Source organism: Hypomesus transpacificus, chromosome 14 (genome assembly GCF_021917145.1).
Source record: "Hypomesus transpacificus isolate Combined female chromosome 14, fHypTra1, whole genome shotgun sequence".
NCBI lineage: Eukaryota > Metazoa > Chordata > Actinopteri > Osmeriformes > Osmeridae > Hypomesus > Hypomesus transpacificus.
The window spans coordinates 6,368,066-6,382,183 of NC_061073.1; the positions used below are offsets into that span (position 1 = coordinate 6,368,066).

At 41.1% G+C, this 14,118-nt stretch overlaps 2 protein-coding genes across 2 annotated transcripts; both read left to right on the forward strand.

The window, feature by feature from the left end:
- Nucleotides 1–1,357: 1,357 nt before the first annotated feature.
- si:dkey-24l11.2 (uncharacterized protein LOC100034462 homolog) lies at nt 1,358–6,320 on the forward strand. Its single transcript, XM_047034146.1, has 12 exons — nt 1,358–1,528; nt 1,780–2,424; nt 2,581–2,640; nt 2,726–2,778; nt 2,861–3,005; nt 3,463–3,803; nt 3,923–4,151; nt 4,284–4,401; nt 4,520–4,640; nt 4,740–4,851; nt 5,017–5,129; nt 5,248–6,320. Exons 1-12 carry the CDS (start codon nt 1,514–1,516, stop codon nt 5,315–5,317), a joined length of 2,022 nt encoding a protein of 673 aa, XP_046890102.1. The 5' UTR covers nt 1,358–1,513; the 3' UTR covers nt 5,318–6,320.
- A 991-nt stretch (nt 6,321–7,311) lies between these two features.
- LOC124476786 lies at nt 7,312–12,574 on the forward strand. Its single transcript, XM_047034145.1, has 17 exons — nt 7,312–7,346; nt 7,441–7,574; nt 7,762–7,954; nt 8,050–8,445; nt 8,582–8,649; nt 8,730–8,846; nt 9,046–9,224; nt 9,380–9,473; nt 9,775–9,901; nt 10,002–10,213; nt 10,455–10,572; nt 10,657–10,748; nt 10,918–11,035; nt 11,141–11,245; nt 11,354–11,539; nt 11,626–11,805; nt 11,936–12,574. The coding sequence occupies exons 2-17, from the start codon at nt 7,491–7,493 to the stop codon at nt 12,169–12,171; spliced, it is 2,505 nt and encodes an 834-aa protein (XP_046890101.1). The 5' UTR covers nt 7,312–7,346; nt 7,441–7,490; the 3' UTR covers nt 12,172–12,574.
- Nucleotides 12,575–14,118: the final 1,544 nt, after the last annotated feature.

A 14,118-nucleotide genomic window follows, 5' to 3' on the forward strand; every position in this document is an offset into this window, starting at 1 on the left:
GGGTATCTGAATGTGTATACAAAAGACAACAGAGTGGCTGGTTGCCCTTATAGTATGTATAAATTAACTTGGATATATTTTAGGTGTTTATTATTAAAGAAGTCTCTTATTCTACCCTATTGCAATGAAAGTACCAAGTCAATGAAGTCAGTTGCCAAGTACAATTTCAAGACCAAATATAAATATTTTTTACATATATGTAAGGTGCAGGTGTCTGACACTCAAGCCAAGCATCTCAAAGGACTGGACAAAGAATACAGGAATAAAGGGCGGTTAAATAGTATCACAATATGGGAGGGGGGTGACAGTCAACATAGCTATGCAAGCACAGAAAGAAGACGCGGTGCATTCATGGTGCTAGATAACTTCTTAAGATAAGTCTTTAGATAGGGCTCCTAGAAATGGCCTTGACGTTCTTCCTATTTTCCTTGTTCAAAGTTGCATGGCATTATACACTTTGGTGACATTGTGATCTCTGACCTACAATCTAGTGTCACAGATTTCCTAGTTGCATCTTACAAAGAACTAACTTATGGCTATGCAGGCAAAAGCTCTAGCAAACAGTATAATGAAAGTTTATCAATGATTCAAGCAACATAATTCATAGATAGGCATATTTCTCTCCTGGACATGACCAAGGGTGAGCTAATATAGCAGAGTATAGATTAAACATTGTTAAATATATTCAGAACATTCAAAACAGAATACAAGTTATATAATCATTATTATTCGTAATCTTTATATTGTTAATCAGTCCTACAGTGGTTAATGACTGACCTCTTCATTACCAGTGAAGCTGGAAGTTTGACAAGAGCCTGCAAGTTCATTTAAGTAATCCTTCAGAATTTAACTCGATTTAAGCTTTTAATCTTGATTTCAAAACAAGAAAATACCATTTGAGCGGTGTGAACAGACTGTTGCATAAGAAACTGTAAGAATGTGTAATATAGGCTATCAATTAATAATGAATAAATAAAGAAGAAGAAATAATAATCAATGAATTATACAGTGCGTATTGTAGGCTACACACAATGCTTCTTTGTTGATTGCACAGCTATTAGATTTGTGTTTACAATTGGACACTTGTGTCTGATAAGCCAAATGCTTTAAACTTTATTTTTCAAAAAGCTTCCTTCGAATTATTTCCTGCGGCAAATAAAAGTAAGTAAAGGATCAGCTGATTTCATAGTAGGTGATCCATTGATTGTTTTGTAGTAATCATTTCCATTGTGCCTAAGAGGGATGATCTGAAGCGTCTCTGAAAAGGAAAAAGGTTGTTTTAGACATTATGTGTAGATCCTTGCAGTGTCCTTTTCCTCCACTGCAACAGGGGGCGTACGCACAAACTTCCCCGGTCTGAAACCCCAAAACAAACACCACTGTTTTGCACGTAATCAGTCAGGTGTTTTATCGTACTTTAGCCTTCTAGCCTATTACTATATTTCACAACGTGTAACACATTTTAATAGTTTTTGCATGCGACATTGTACGAAATTATTAGGAAGAGTCCACCATGAGCAACTTTGAGGTACGTGTGCCACTTATGTTGCTGTCAACGGTCATTGTGTCAAAGCAGCAGTCATATAGCTGCGTCCTGATAGTGTCGACGTCAAGTGATATTTCTATACCAATGGTTCTTAGGCTATACAACCAAATGAAGTCCGCTTGCTGTGTAGCAAAAAGATAATACATTTCATGTTCAAATACCGGTAACGTAATTGTGGATGCTATTTGTAAAATAAATAGTAGGAAACTTAGTTTTTTGTACATTGTACACAGGCATCAGCATTGGACAACCATGGGTTATCGACTTCCTTGTCTCATAAGGAGAAAGAGAACCAGGGTCAGACAGACCCAGCCCGTGGTGGCCCTCAACCGGTTTGCAGGTTCTTCGCACAGGGACGCCACTGTAATTTTGGGAGTAAGTGTCACTTCCTCCATCAAAAAAGAGATCTTAAATCTGCAAAGGGTCAGTTTGAAAACAGTACAAATAGGCAAACAGATCAGGGAAGCCCAATTGTGGAGGTCACACAGGCCAAGGAAACTAGCTCTGGAGAAGTAGGTCACAGGCCTGGGCCAGCCAAACATGAGAGAGCGAACCACCGGCCCTGTCGATATTTCCTCTCTGGCTTCTGTTCCATGGAGGATAAGTGCCGTTTCTGGCATCCGGAGCATTTCTCCCAGTTTGAGGTCCAGTCTGTACAAAGAGATGTAGCCAGAGCCAGGCCAAGCCTACCTGCTCCTTGTACCCCTCATGAAGTCAGACTCAGTGATCTGACAGACGATCTTTCCAAACAACTGCGGGACACTGAGATTAAGCAGATGACAAAGCGTTTTCCCAAAGAACAGCTTATTGTTCAGGAACGGGACGACGGCCAAGTTACTTTCTACAGGTTTTCAATTGAGGCCACAGATCCAGACTGGGTAATAATGGAATTTCCCTAATGCTTCACAAAGCAACATAAACATGTTCTTTGTTTTTAACCCTTTTGTAAAACTTGGCTGACCAAGTTTCGGCTTTTGTAAAACTTGGCTGACCAAGTTTCGGCCTTTGTTAAACTGTCTAACTATGTTTCACAGCCTTTTGACCTCAAAGAAGTTGATGTTATGGTCAGCTTCCCAGAGAAATATCCTCAAGAGGTACGCACATTTCTACCTCATCATTACTTCAGTCATAATCTCGTGCAAAAGTCAATTTAAGACGGATTTGATCATCTTTTCATAGATTTTCACCATAGATATACCCCAGGACCAGGATTTGCCTTCAGTTATGGGACAGTAGGTGGAACTAATGCAGGAACACTGTTATTACACACAACTTTGATATCAGTTCTCTTACATTTGTTTTGTGTCCATACAGGCATGTGCAGCGGGCCTCCCTGGAGTGGCTGCAGGCTAAGCAGGCCACCAATCAGCTGATGGGGAAAGTGGAGCTGCTCTTCCGGCCGTTCCTTCGTTGGTTGGACCGGAGTTTAGAGAGACTGTTTACGGAGGGAGCCAGGCTGGTGAGACACCTCTACTCTATTCTACCTCTACTCAACTATTACTTAAATGCAGGATAGGCAAGTTTTCAATTTTAGCTTGAGTTTGAAAGGATAAATATCCCACCCCCTCCTTCAAAGCCACACCCCCAAAACACATGAATGCCTGCCTGACTACTGCCAGGAGGTAGGTAGGTAGACAGACAAGTAGCCTGTCCAATCATTGCAGTCTCAACAACATTGCCTACCTTGCCTTTAAGAGTAGTGTGCTCTTATGGCGCCAATGTAGTAACATTATACGCAGCGAGTGGCTGGCTTGTGCTTCATTCCCAATACTTTCCATGATGGATTTATGTTTATGATGACCTCATGGATTCCTTGCACTACCATCCGCCATTTTTATACTCAAGGGTGATTTCAAACATTTGTCTTCTCTGTATTCAACTGTATTCATTTGCCTTCTCTGTCTTCATCTCTGTAGCTGAAAAAAGACCTTGACGTTGCGAGAGCAGGCCTGGAGTTTGTGCCCTTCCAGCAGCTTCAGGCAGCGGTGTGCAAGGAGCAGGGCGGCAGTGACACTGCTGACCCTGTCACCTGTACTTCAATTGCTGAGGGAGAGGAGAAGGAGGGGACTGAGGAAGAGGGGGTCAAAGATGACCCTGGATGTGATGACCAGGAGGAGGAAGGTGGTGGCCCAGTGGAGAACATCAAAACCAGCAATCCTCGGAGAGGCACTGAGGTCAAGCTGCTGGGTCTGACGCTGGGGGAGCAGACAGCCACTGTGGTTGCCAGACAGATCACCTTGTGTCTGCAGTGCAACAGGTGAGACCAGCCTTTCCCCACTGATGCAACAGTGGACATTCATCTTCTTACCTGATGAGTTTATCCTCCGCCGTATGTGTACAAGCATATCTGACTACCCTGGTCTGTGTTATTGTCAGGTGTAAGGTAACGGCAGATTTAACGTTGAGTGCAAAGAGCCCCTGCACGGCCCAGTGTGAGAAATGCAGCTCGGGGATCAGCGCTGCGTTTAGACCCAGCATGCTGCACCATTACAGTGACGTGCTAGGATACCTGGACCTGACCAACGCTGTTCCTGTGGACCTGATCCTCCAGGACTGTGCACTCATCGTGGGCTGCCTTAGCTGCTCCCAGGAGGGCCCTCTGGAAGTGAGCTAGCTTACATGTTACAAATAACAAATACTAATTACAATACTAATTGTTTATGTGAGGTCAACTGAAAAACATGCATTTTGAAGGACCTAAATGTGTTGAATGTGTTGAAATGTTTTATCTTCTCAGAACCTTTCGTATGGTCAGAGTATGGCCATCAACTGCCAACACTGCCACAGCAAACTGAGCGTCTTAGTTGACAGTACAAGGTTCCAGTACATTCCATCATGTTCTAAGGACAAATTAGGTCAGAGCACACTTGATAGTGGCCCATTGATGGTTAACCTGAGAGTATTCTGGTTTATCTCCTCTGTCCAAATATATGGTATCTAAAAGCTGGTATTCTTGTTGTCTGCTGTTCACAGGGCAGGGCAACACTTCACTGAACTATCGGCAGAGTATAAGAGACCCGGCAGTACAGCTGGGAAAACCACTGCCTGGAAAGGGATCCTGCAAACACTACAAACAGAGTCATCGATGGCTAAGGTCCGGGATGCTGATTTCCATAGCAGCACTGGTTGTGTTTGAAGCATTCTTTTTTACAGGAAAATTGGTTCCAGCTGACACCTCTGCGTGTGTTGCCAGGTTCCCATGCTGCGGTCGGGCCTACCCCTGTGATGTGTGCCATGATGAAGACCAGGATCACCTCATGGAGCTGGCTAGCAGAATGATCTGTGGCCATTGTGCCAAAGAACAGGTTAGGCAAATAAAGCAGCATTGTAAGGGGTCATGCTTCTGTCAAGGTCACCACTCCCATTATGTTCTCATTCATGACCTTATGTCATGTACTGGTTCTGCCCTATAAGCTGCCAATGGGCAGAGATAGCCTGAGTTTGAACTTCATTGAATCTGTCCTTTGCAGCCATACAGCAATGGGAAGCCCTGTGTGTGCTGTGGAGGCATGATGACCAGAGGGGCCTGCACCAGCTACTGGGAGGGAGGACTGGGCTGCAGGAACAAAGTTAAGATGAACAGGTACTGTGTCATAGACGGACAAGCACACATGCAAGGCTTCCACGCACACACACAAGCTTGGCATGTTTACACAATCTAAATGTTTAGAATTTGAACTGTCCCATTTTTTTATTCACAGGAATGATCGGCATAAATACGCAAACGTAAGCAAAACAGTGTCACGGAAAGCAGCAAGTGAGAAGAAGTAACAGTTCAAATGAAGGCAGTGATTCTTCAATCAATCTATACATGTTATTGTCATCGCAAAACTGAACAATAAAATTCAGTTGATTTGACTCAAGAGCTACAGTACATTCAAACATTTGAAGGCTTCTGCTATAAAATTCCATAGGATTATTAGGGTTCCAAGCAAGGCCCCTTGTCTTAAGTCTTTTAAATGATGGTAAAGGTTTTGGAGTAATTAATGTTTTTGGACTTAAATCAACAAATATCTGATTATCAAATCAAAGAAAAATAAGTATATTAATTGAATATGCTTCACTATAAACTACACTGTGGAGGGTACCCCAAAGATGTAATCATATAATATAAGAGCTTTGACTATTGTTTCTAATATAGGCCTACACAACAACAAAATAAACATGCAACAATTCTTCTGATTTTATCTGATGAAATAAATTAAAGATCCTGTAAAGTAACTTCCATGTTTTGCTTCTAAGTACATTATATACGTGTGAAATTAGTTCCTGAAAGCATGTGCAAAGCGCTAAAACTTTGACGCACTGAAATGTGGAGTTATAGCGAAGAACTGTTTCTCTTCCGTTTTCAGATCAGGTTTCAATGGGCGGAGCCAAAAAATGCCCTATCTATGTCATTTCGCCCTATCTACTTCAGATCACTGAATGGCTCCTCCTGCCGTACTGTTATTGTCAACCCAGTCTCATCCCAACTCGTCAAATATTGACGCTTGGGCAGAGCCCTTTGGCGTCACTATACCGACGCCGGGGGATGCCTTTTTCGTCGTTTTTTGACGCCTAGGGACGCCCATGACTTCCATGTTAATATGTTTGGCTTTTCCCGTAGAAAATTGTGAACTATGGCGTCGTATTTTGACGCATTAGGTCTCCCATAGATTTTGATGAGCGGCTTTCGGATTTTTACGAAACGTCACCATAATAAGTCGGGTGATTTCGTAAAAATCCGGCCGATGTGCTTTCAACATGATTTTTTTTGTTATATCCAAGACATAAACGTTATCAATGACATAAACCTTATTTAAGGACATAAAAGTTATTTTTAAAATGGACTGATACCAAATAAACCGATCTAAAAAGGTAGGCCTATATGCATGAAAAAGAAAAGAAAAATAGAATCCATCGGGGGAGGAATATCATTTTATTTTAATCATAATTTTAAGCGCATGGAAGCAATCATGTCAAATGCACTGACAGCAAAACCTATAAATTATCCAACATTATTGTAATTTTATTATTACACACGAGTCGCCTAAAAGTTTGACGCTCAATATCTGGCTGGAACTACTTCTTGTCACCCAAACCTCCGCTCTCTCGTACTGAAAAGGTAAGCTATTATCGATGAGGTAAACGTATATTTAAGATACTATCCTACTATACAGTTTTTTTTAATTGTTTTTAGGTTGGTTTAATGTTATTATGTTTGACGTACATTGCCCGGTGCTTTGCATCACCAATATAAATTAATTGACTTTGTAAACTGCAAAAATAGGCTAATACACTGTGCTAGCTAGTTAGCTAGTCTGACGTTATGTCATGCAAGGTCATGAACCGGTGCACTTTCATTGGACTCAGACCAATGTTTATCTTTGCTGGCGTGGTCCTTTTTACATCTCATAGCTTGCTAGGTATGACATTTATTGTATTGTATTTTTTATCTTTTCTTACTTGCAGCTGAAGTCACGCATTTTCTGGAAACGATATCGATATCCTTATTACCTCACCATATTATTACCTCACCATATCCTTGCCTTACTGCCTATTTTAATAATTTGTCAGGACGTACCTGTGTATACCTGTGTCCACCTACCTCTGTCCACCTGTGTTACGCCCTCCACAGGCTCTGCCTGTCTTTCTGTTTGTCTTTCTGTTTGTCTGTGTTTGTGTGAATCTCCAGGCTCCAGTGATCCAGTCCACCCTACCTGCACAAGATCCACACCTGCGGTCCAGTTTCCCAATAACTTGCGGTGACATACCCTGGTTTGCCCTCCACTCACCGCCAGATCGTTGTTTTTACAACCTGGTACCTACGTTCCTGGCCTCCTTGTACTTCCGAGTCTATTATCTACTATTTGTATTCAAAGTGTTCTAATATTGCACTTTCTTGTGTCCCAAAGAAACATCCCACTCGCCATCTGCCCATTTGTCTGTCTACTCTTTCAACTCAATGATGAGTGATTTGCAGTTGATGGAATTGGAGGATGAGCTCAAGAGTGTAGATACATTTCTTGAACATCTCAAGACAGAAGAGGTAAAGCAGCTTCTGTTTTGTCTATAGTTAACAGTATTCCTTCTTACCAGTTCATATAAGATACATGGAGGCGTATTTAAAAGACATGAATCAGAAGGGTTACACTACTTTAACTGCTTTTTCTGTCAGTAGTCCGAAGGCATTTCCCATATTGGTAAACCTTTCTTAAACCAAGTTGTAATTCTAGACAGAGAAGAACAGACAGAAAACTAAGACCACATCACCAAAGCCTGTTCATTGGAAGAAGAGGGACCACAATGGGGACATTGTTCACCAGCGCCCACGAGCCCTTAGAAAGCAGTCAACATCACAAAGACCAGACGAAGGAAGACATGTTTCTTCTTCACCGCCATTAGACCATGGCCAACACCTAGACCATGGTGAATAATCTTTCGTTCCAAATGCTGTATTTCAACAGTGTGTTGTGGCGATGTTGGAGTTACGATATTATTATTTTTTCTCCTCCCTTTTGAAGATTTGAATATGCGGCAGCTTGAGGACCTTCTACAGGACTCAGAGAACATGGAATCGCAAGATTTTGTTCAGCAGCCACCATTGTCCAGTTGGAGTCAAAGGCAGAAAGAGGTCCAACAATGTTGGCAACAGGCGAGGCCACAGAACCTTGACAATTTACTTTCTGCTGAGAACATCGTACAGATGACATGCAATCACTGTCACGTGAAAGAAGCTGTCATCCGTTGTGGGGAATGTATGCCCTCAGAGTGGTTTTGTGCTGAGTGTGATGGCTCGGTACATAAACACCACACTCTTCACAACAGGCAAACCATCATGGATGGATTTTTCAAATACATCCCACCAACAGAGGCTGTGACACTCTGTGACACTGGAAAATACAGCATTTGTGAACAAGGTTGGCATTTCTTTTACAATTGATTGTCAATTTTCTTAACAGATCATTCTTATATGAAATTGAAATGTGTTATTTAAGTCATTACTCACAACCCAAACATTATTAATTGTATACCTTATGGTTCTTTGCCTTGCAGATTGTTTTCTGCCAACAGCTCTACCTCAAAGGATATGCTCCTGTGACACCGCTGATGCAGCAGTCTCTGTTGGTAGATCCATCATACTGGTTTGCATAAATGGTAGGATCTTGTTAAACTGTTGAATTTTTTTATATTACTAACACAGACACTGTTCCACCAGGATCTCTTCCATTCCTTTGAGGCTATGAACACAGCAGCTCCAGGAATGTCCAGACAAGCCTTTACAGCAATGTTGGACCAGAGAACAAAGCAATATGGAAGAGTAAGTAAAAAGCAGTTCAAGGTCCACAAGTGGCTGTAGTAGGTAGTACATATTTCAGATTATAGACTGAAGACCTTACCACACAAAATAGTCATTTGCTTCCTTATGGATTTGAAAAGTTGCATACAAAACACAAAACATACAAAGGCAAAGATGTAGTTTATCGTTTTTGAAAGCTGTATTATATTATTTTCTTTAGACTGGCAAAGTGAATGCAGATGCATTTCAAAGAAGTTTTCTGCAATTTGTGTACTGCAACTATGAAGAGAACCAACTTCTTGGAAAGGAGCCATTGGTCTGTCCAGCCTGTAGCCCTGAAATTGTGGCTGTTTCTGTGGATGGCAACAGAAAGTTGTACAGGTTCCAGAAAACAAACCAGTGAGTTCTGTGCACACATTATGAACAGCCAATGTAGTTAATATACAGTATGTCCAGCTGTTAATGACACTGTTAATGTCAATGTTTTTTTTGATAAGTGCTACATAAATAAAAGGTCCTATTACAAAGGTAGTCCATAATACATTGTCTTAAAGGAGTGAAGAGCCAGGGTTCTTCGATGGAGTGTTTTTAGCCCGAGACTCTGAGGTGTCCAGTTTTGTTGAGGAGGTCCGGGGAACTGTCAAGAGTGTACGTTTTACATTATTCTGAACAACATTTATTGGGATTATTTTGTTCTAATTAAAGTTAAAGTAGAAAACACGATTGCCTTCGGAGAAGGGAGTCTATGATCAGGTGGGGATACAGCACTAGATTCTTATCCAGGGGGCACAGTACATTCATATTGCATATTGCTTTATCCTTCAAATGTAAGATAGGTCAGGCAATGACAAAATCTTGACAGTTAAAGTTTGTGTGTTTGCGTGAACAGTCCTGCAATCTAGTGTACTTGAATTAACTATTGTCATGTTCAAATGATTTACTTTGGTAGACCGCAGGAAAAGCGATGTGTGGTGACACCCAATGGAATGCAGCAAGAGAGACTTCAAAGCGGGCCAACAATTTGGATGAAGAAGGTGTGGAATTTGCTGTGTGTAGACATGGATTTCTTCTCAAAGGTTGGTATGGGTCTGATTAAGTAGTAGTAAAAAAATAAAATAATATATATTTATATTATGATCTAAATCTTCTTTCATGTGCATTGTGCTTTTTTTAAAGGTCTGAATATGTATAGAGGAGAAATCTTTGCATATCCAATGTTTCTCCAAAAAGAGTTCCAGAGTGCTACATTTTTGGCCATGGATGTGACCTGCCGATATGTGCCATACTTGACAAAAGTGTCAGAGGCCCTGACGCATCTTCAACCCCTTCAGGAAATGAGGCATTGCTTGTCTGTGATGCATGCCAAAGCCCACAATACAAAATGCGAGGTGATGCTTTTAGCTACTTGACCGTACATTTTAGAGTATGATGTGGCAAACTGAGTGTAAAATGCCATAATAAATGACAATAGCCATACCACAGTGGTCTGGACTGACCCATACAACAACCTAGGAGTGTGTTTAAAGTTTTTCTGTAGCCCCTAAGTGCTGCCCTCTAAAGTTGGTAATCTCAGGATATGCTTCAATAACATGTGTCCACACCGCTTTACACATTATCTTCTTCCTGTAGATTCTGTGGACTGCAAGGAACCAGGAGGGCGCCGGCACCACTCTCGGTGAAGAAGTAGAGCAAGTGAATAGTTTTCTCTCCAGATGTGCCCTTACCACCAAGTATATGGCCAAGTCAGGTTTGTAAGCTTATTTCCCCCTGCCAGCCTGCAAATGTACTTGTTTTACAAAATTGTATTGTGATTTTGTTTTGTTCTTCACAGTAAGAACTGACATGCTGACTGTCCATGCTATGGGGTGGAATGAACGGAAAGAGAATGGCCTCCATATAGCCTTGTCTTCTAGATTCAAGAAGGTGTGTTCACATACTGAAGATGATTAACTTTTTAAAGCAGTTACATATAAACGTAACTTTTACTTATTATACCCAAAATGCATCAGGTTGTTATAGTACCCCCTAGTAGAAATTGTAGTGGTACAGGACCTCTGGTAGTTTTAAAGACCTTCTGTATTGCTGTTTTCAGACAGTAGAGAAGACTGTGGATGTAGCTGAGAGCCTGAAGACAATGCAGGAGCAGTTGCATTGCTGTGATGACATGCTGAAACAATGGGTTGTTGATGTCAAGCAGTGGGCCAGTAGCAGTAAGAAAAATACTTAATTCATAAACACTCTCAGTCACTTGGTTGTAATATCTGCATATCTGTAGCTTAAATGTTAAAAGTGTATTTATTTTATCTCTAATCAAGGAAGCACAGCACCTGGTCCTGTTGATGCTCAAAGTTTGCAGATCACAATCGAAGCACTCTTTGTGAGCATTTGTCAGAAAAAGCACTACCTTTACAGACAAAATGGTATGTATAGTGTAAACATAACTAATGCAGATAAATCTTAGGCTATACTGATATCTTCATTACCATGGCAGCTCTTTTTATGTACTATTGTTTTTACTGTATTTGCAGATCGCAACAAAAGGCGACAGAAAATAACTCAAAAGATAGCCCAGGAAAAGAAACGGTTGCTGGAAGACATCCAGAGATACAACCAACAGCCTGATGGTGACCCTGTGGACACAGAGTTAGTTGTGCAGAAACTCTCTAACAAAGCTGCAGAGAGCATGATCTGGCCTTGGCAGGAACAGAACACAGGTGTTGCATCAAGATTTAACTTAAGTATGCATATAAAATGTCATCAAATTAGTTTATTAATGTCAAATGTTTTTATTCCTTGACAGACGGTGTGGACATCCTTACAAAGAAGAAGCTCTTTGACCACGTAATGCTTGCCTCACGACTAAAAGAGGAAAAGCAGATCCTTGTGAAGGAGATGCTGCAGCACTGCCAGTACCTCAAGGACTCAGTGGCAAAGGTCCAGACACTGATGGGCACTGTTTTAGTGAGCACACAGACAGGAAGTAAGTGTAAATCAAATGATCTGGCTACATGCATTTTCAAATTTATAGGTCAAACTATTTAAGTGGAAACCAATCCTGCAAGTATAGTCTTCGGTAAATTCATTTCAACATAAATTAACAACATTTCCAGGCTTGCCAAATGGATTAACCGAGGAGGGGTCCAAGGGCCTCATCAGTGCACTAAAAAGAAGACTGCAAGACCTGAGACTCAAACAGCAGACCATAGCAGGCACCTACAGATGCACTCTCAAACCAAGTAACAGGCTGGTGGAAGAGGAGGACAGGGAAATGGAAGAAGACATGGACTGGCAACGTGGCAACAGCTCGGATGATGATAGTGATGAGGAGGAGGATGCAGAGAATTGAATTCAAGTCACTTGGATCTGAATCACTCAGTCACAGCTGTAATCGCCTGAGACCTAACTTGATATACTGTAATGTATACTGTGTGTTCTCTCCCTTTGATCTTTACCTGTAATGGCCCAGGCGAGTCAATTGCAACAAAGGCTGCCTCCAGAGCATGACTGCAGCAGAGCACAGAGCATTATTTGTAAATGAGTGATAGAACATAACACTTAACTTATAACATGGGTGAGTTGGTGACCAAGCTAACGTTTTCGGGTTTTTGTTTTAGATTCACTGTTAGGTAAGGGAGCGTGCTGGCTCCGCATTCCCATTGCGGGGAGGGCCAGCGGCTCCCAGGTTTTGGTTTTATTTTCACTAACTCAGTCTTGTTTTTCTGTTCAATAAACTTTCGTATTACTTTTTACATACATTGACTTGCGTGGTTGGACTCAATTTATGTTGGCTGGCAGATTGGGCAATTGGGAAATGATGGGGATAAATTATTCATGTATTATTCATCATATATTTATTCATCATATATTTCAATTATCCAGATTGTTTTTGAAAAATTCTGATTTAACTCTGTATAACTCGAGACAACTATCATCTCAATATTTAATATTGATTAGTGACCATTAGTGAAAATCTGAGTCTGGATGAGGTTGAAGTTCTGTGTGTAATATAAGGTGCGTTCGACTTCATGCAGCGCCGGCGTCGCCTGCAGCCCGGCTGACATGACGCAGCCAATGGTATTCTCAGATTCAAGGCAGCCGGCTGTCGACGCCGCCGGCGCTGCATGAAGTCGAATGTACCTATAGACGCATTTTCTGTTGATAGAAATGAGTGGGAATATTTGGCATATAAACCACGCAAATAGGGATCCTCCCAACGGAACCCTGAATTAGCTGAAAGCTACTGATAGCTAACTGTAGTTCTTTAAAACCAACGAGATTCCAAACAATCGTAAAACGAAGTAATCGGATGGTTTCTAATTATGCGAAATTACACATTATGACAAACCAAAAAGGCTAAATATAGCTACCAACAAATCTTGCCATACACCATGATTTAAGTAGCCCTAGCCTACACAAAAGGTGTGTTCGACTTCATGCAGGGCCGGCGGCGCGGACCAGCCAATGGCATTCACTCCTTCAAGTCAGCGAGGCCGGCTGTCGGTGCCGCCGGCGCTGCATGAATTCGAATACACCTAATGTCAAGGCTAATCCCTCGATGCGTCATCTCATTTAAAATACTACTCCATTGCCAACTAGGGCATTTAATGCTAATATTGATTACCTCTTCAACACCTCCATTATATTATAATCTATTCATACATACTTTGTATGTGATATATCAATTGTTAAGATGTTCTGTTTTCAAACCCTAAACATGTAAACTTTGAAACATGTAGGCCTAGTTGAACTACAAATATGGCGTCGTTCAACATCTCGATTCAGTGTTTAATGGAATACGTTTGTAGTTCTTTTAGTAATTTGTGTTTTACACCAATATCATCTCCAATTTTATATTAGATTTATCATAAATGTAAAATGTATATGCATTATAGATCAATACGCATTATATATAATCAGCACTACAAAAGTAAACTTTGGAATGTCTTTTTCTCATACTTTTATTTTATATTAAATCCGAGTTTTGAATGTTTTTGTCACACTGCATGGAATGTCTCAATGGAGCAACATGGACATTTTCAGCCCGGTAGCAGCATACATTGGAGTACAAGACACATTTTAGATTTTGAAAATGAACATTTCAAGGTGGCGCTGTTGAGCCTCTATCTGGCTTAGAGGTAAAGCCATGTGAAAAAAAGTATTTACTAGTCCAAAATATTCGACAGGGCAAGCCACGAACTAGTACCACCAAGGACATCAAACCCCTAACCCTAGCGCTGTCTGTTCAGACCATGTCTTATGCAGAACAACTAATCATCTTTTAAGTTTGGGGATA

What these genes read in the sequence shown, in the direction of transcription:
- si:dkey-24l11.2 (XM_047034146.1), top strand. An exon ending in CAGAGAAATATCCTCAAGAG is followed by an intron (nt 2,641 to 2,725) that starts GTACGCACATTT and finishes ATCTTTTCATAG; the next exon opens with ATTTTCACCATAGATATACC. An exon ending in GCCATTGTGCCAAAGAACAG is followed by an intron (nt 4,852 to 5,016) that starts GTTAGGCAAATA and finishes TGTCCTTTGCAG; the next exon opens with CCATACAGCAATGGGAAGCC.
- LOC124476786 (XM_047034145.1), top strand. Translation starts at nt 7,491, where the DNA reads ATGATGAGTGATTTGCAGTTGATGGAATTGGAGGATGAGCTCAAGAGT. An exon ending in TCCGGGGAACTGTCAAGAGT is followed by an intron (nt 9,474 to 9,774) that starts GTACGTTTTACA and finishes TTACTTTGGTAG; the next exon opens with ACCGCAGGAAAAGCGATGTG. An exon ending in CCCACAATACAAAATGCGAG is followed by an intron (nt 10,214 to 10,454) that starts GTGATGCTTTTA and finishes TTCTTCCTGTAG; the next exon opens with ATTCTGTGGACTGCAAGGAA.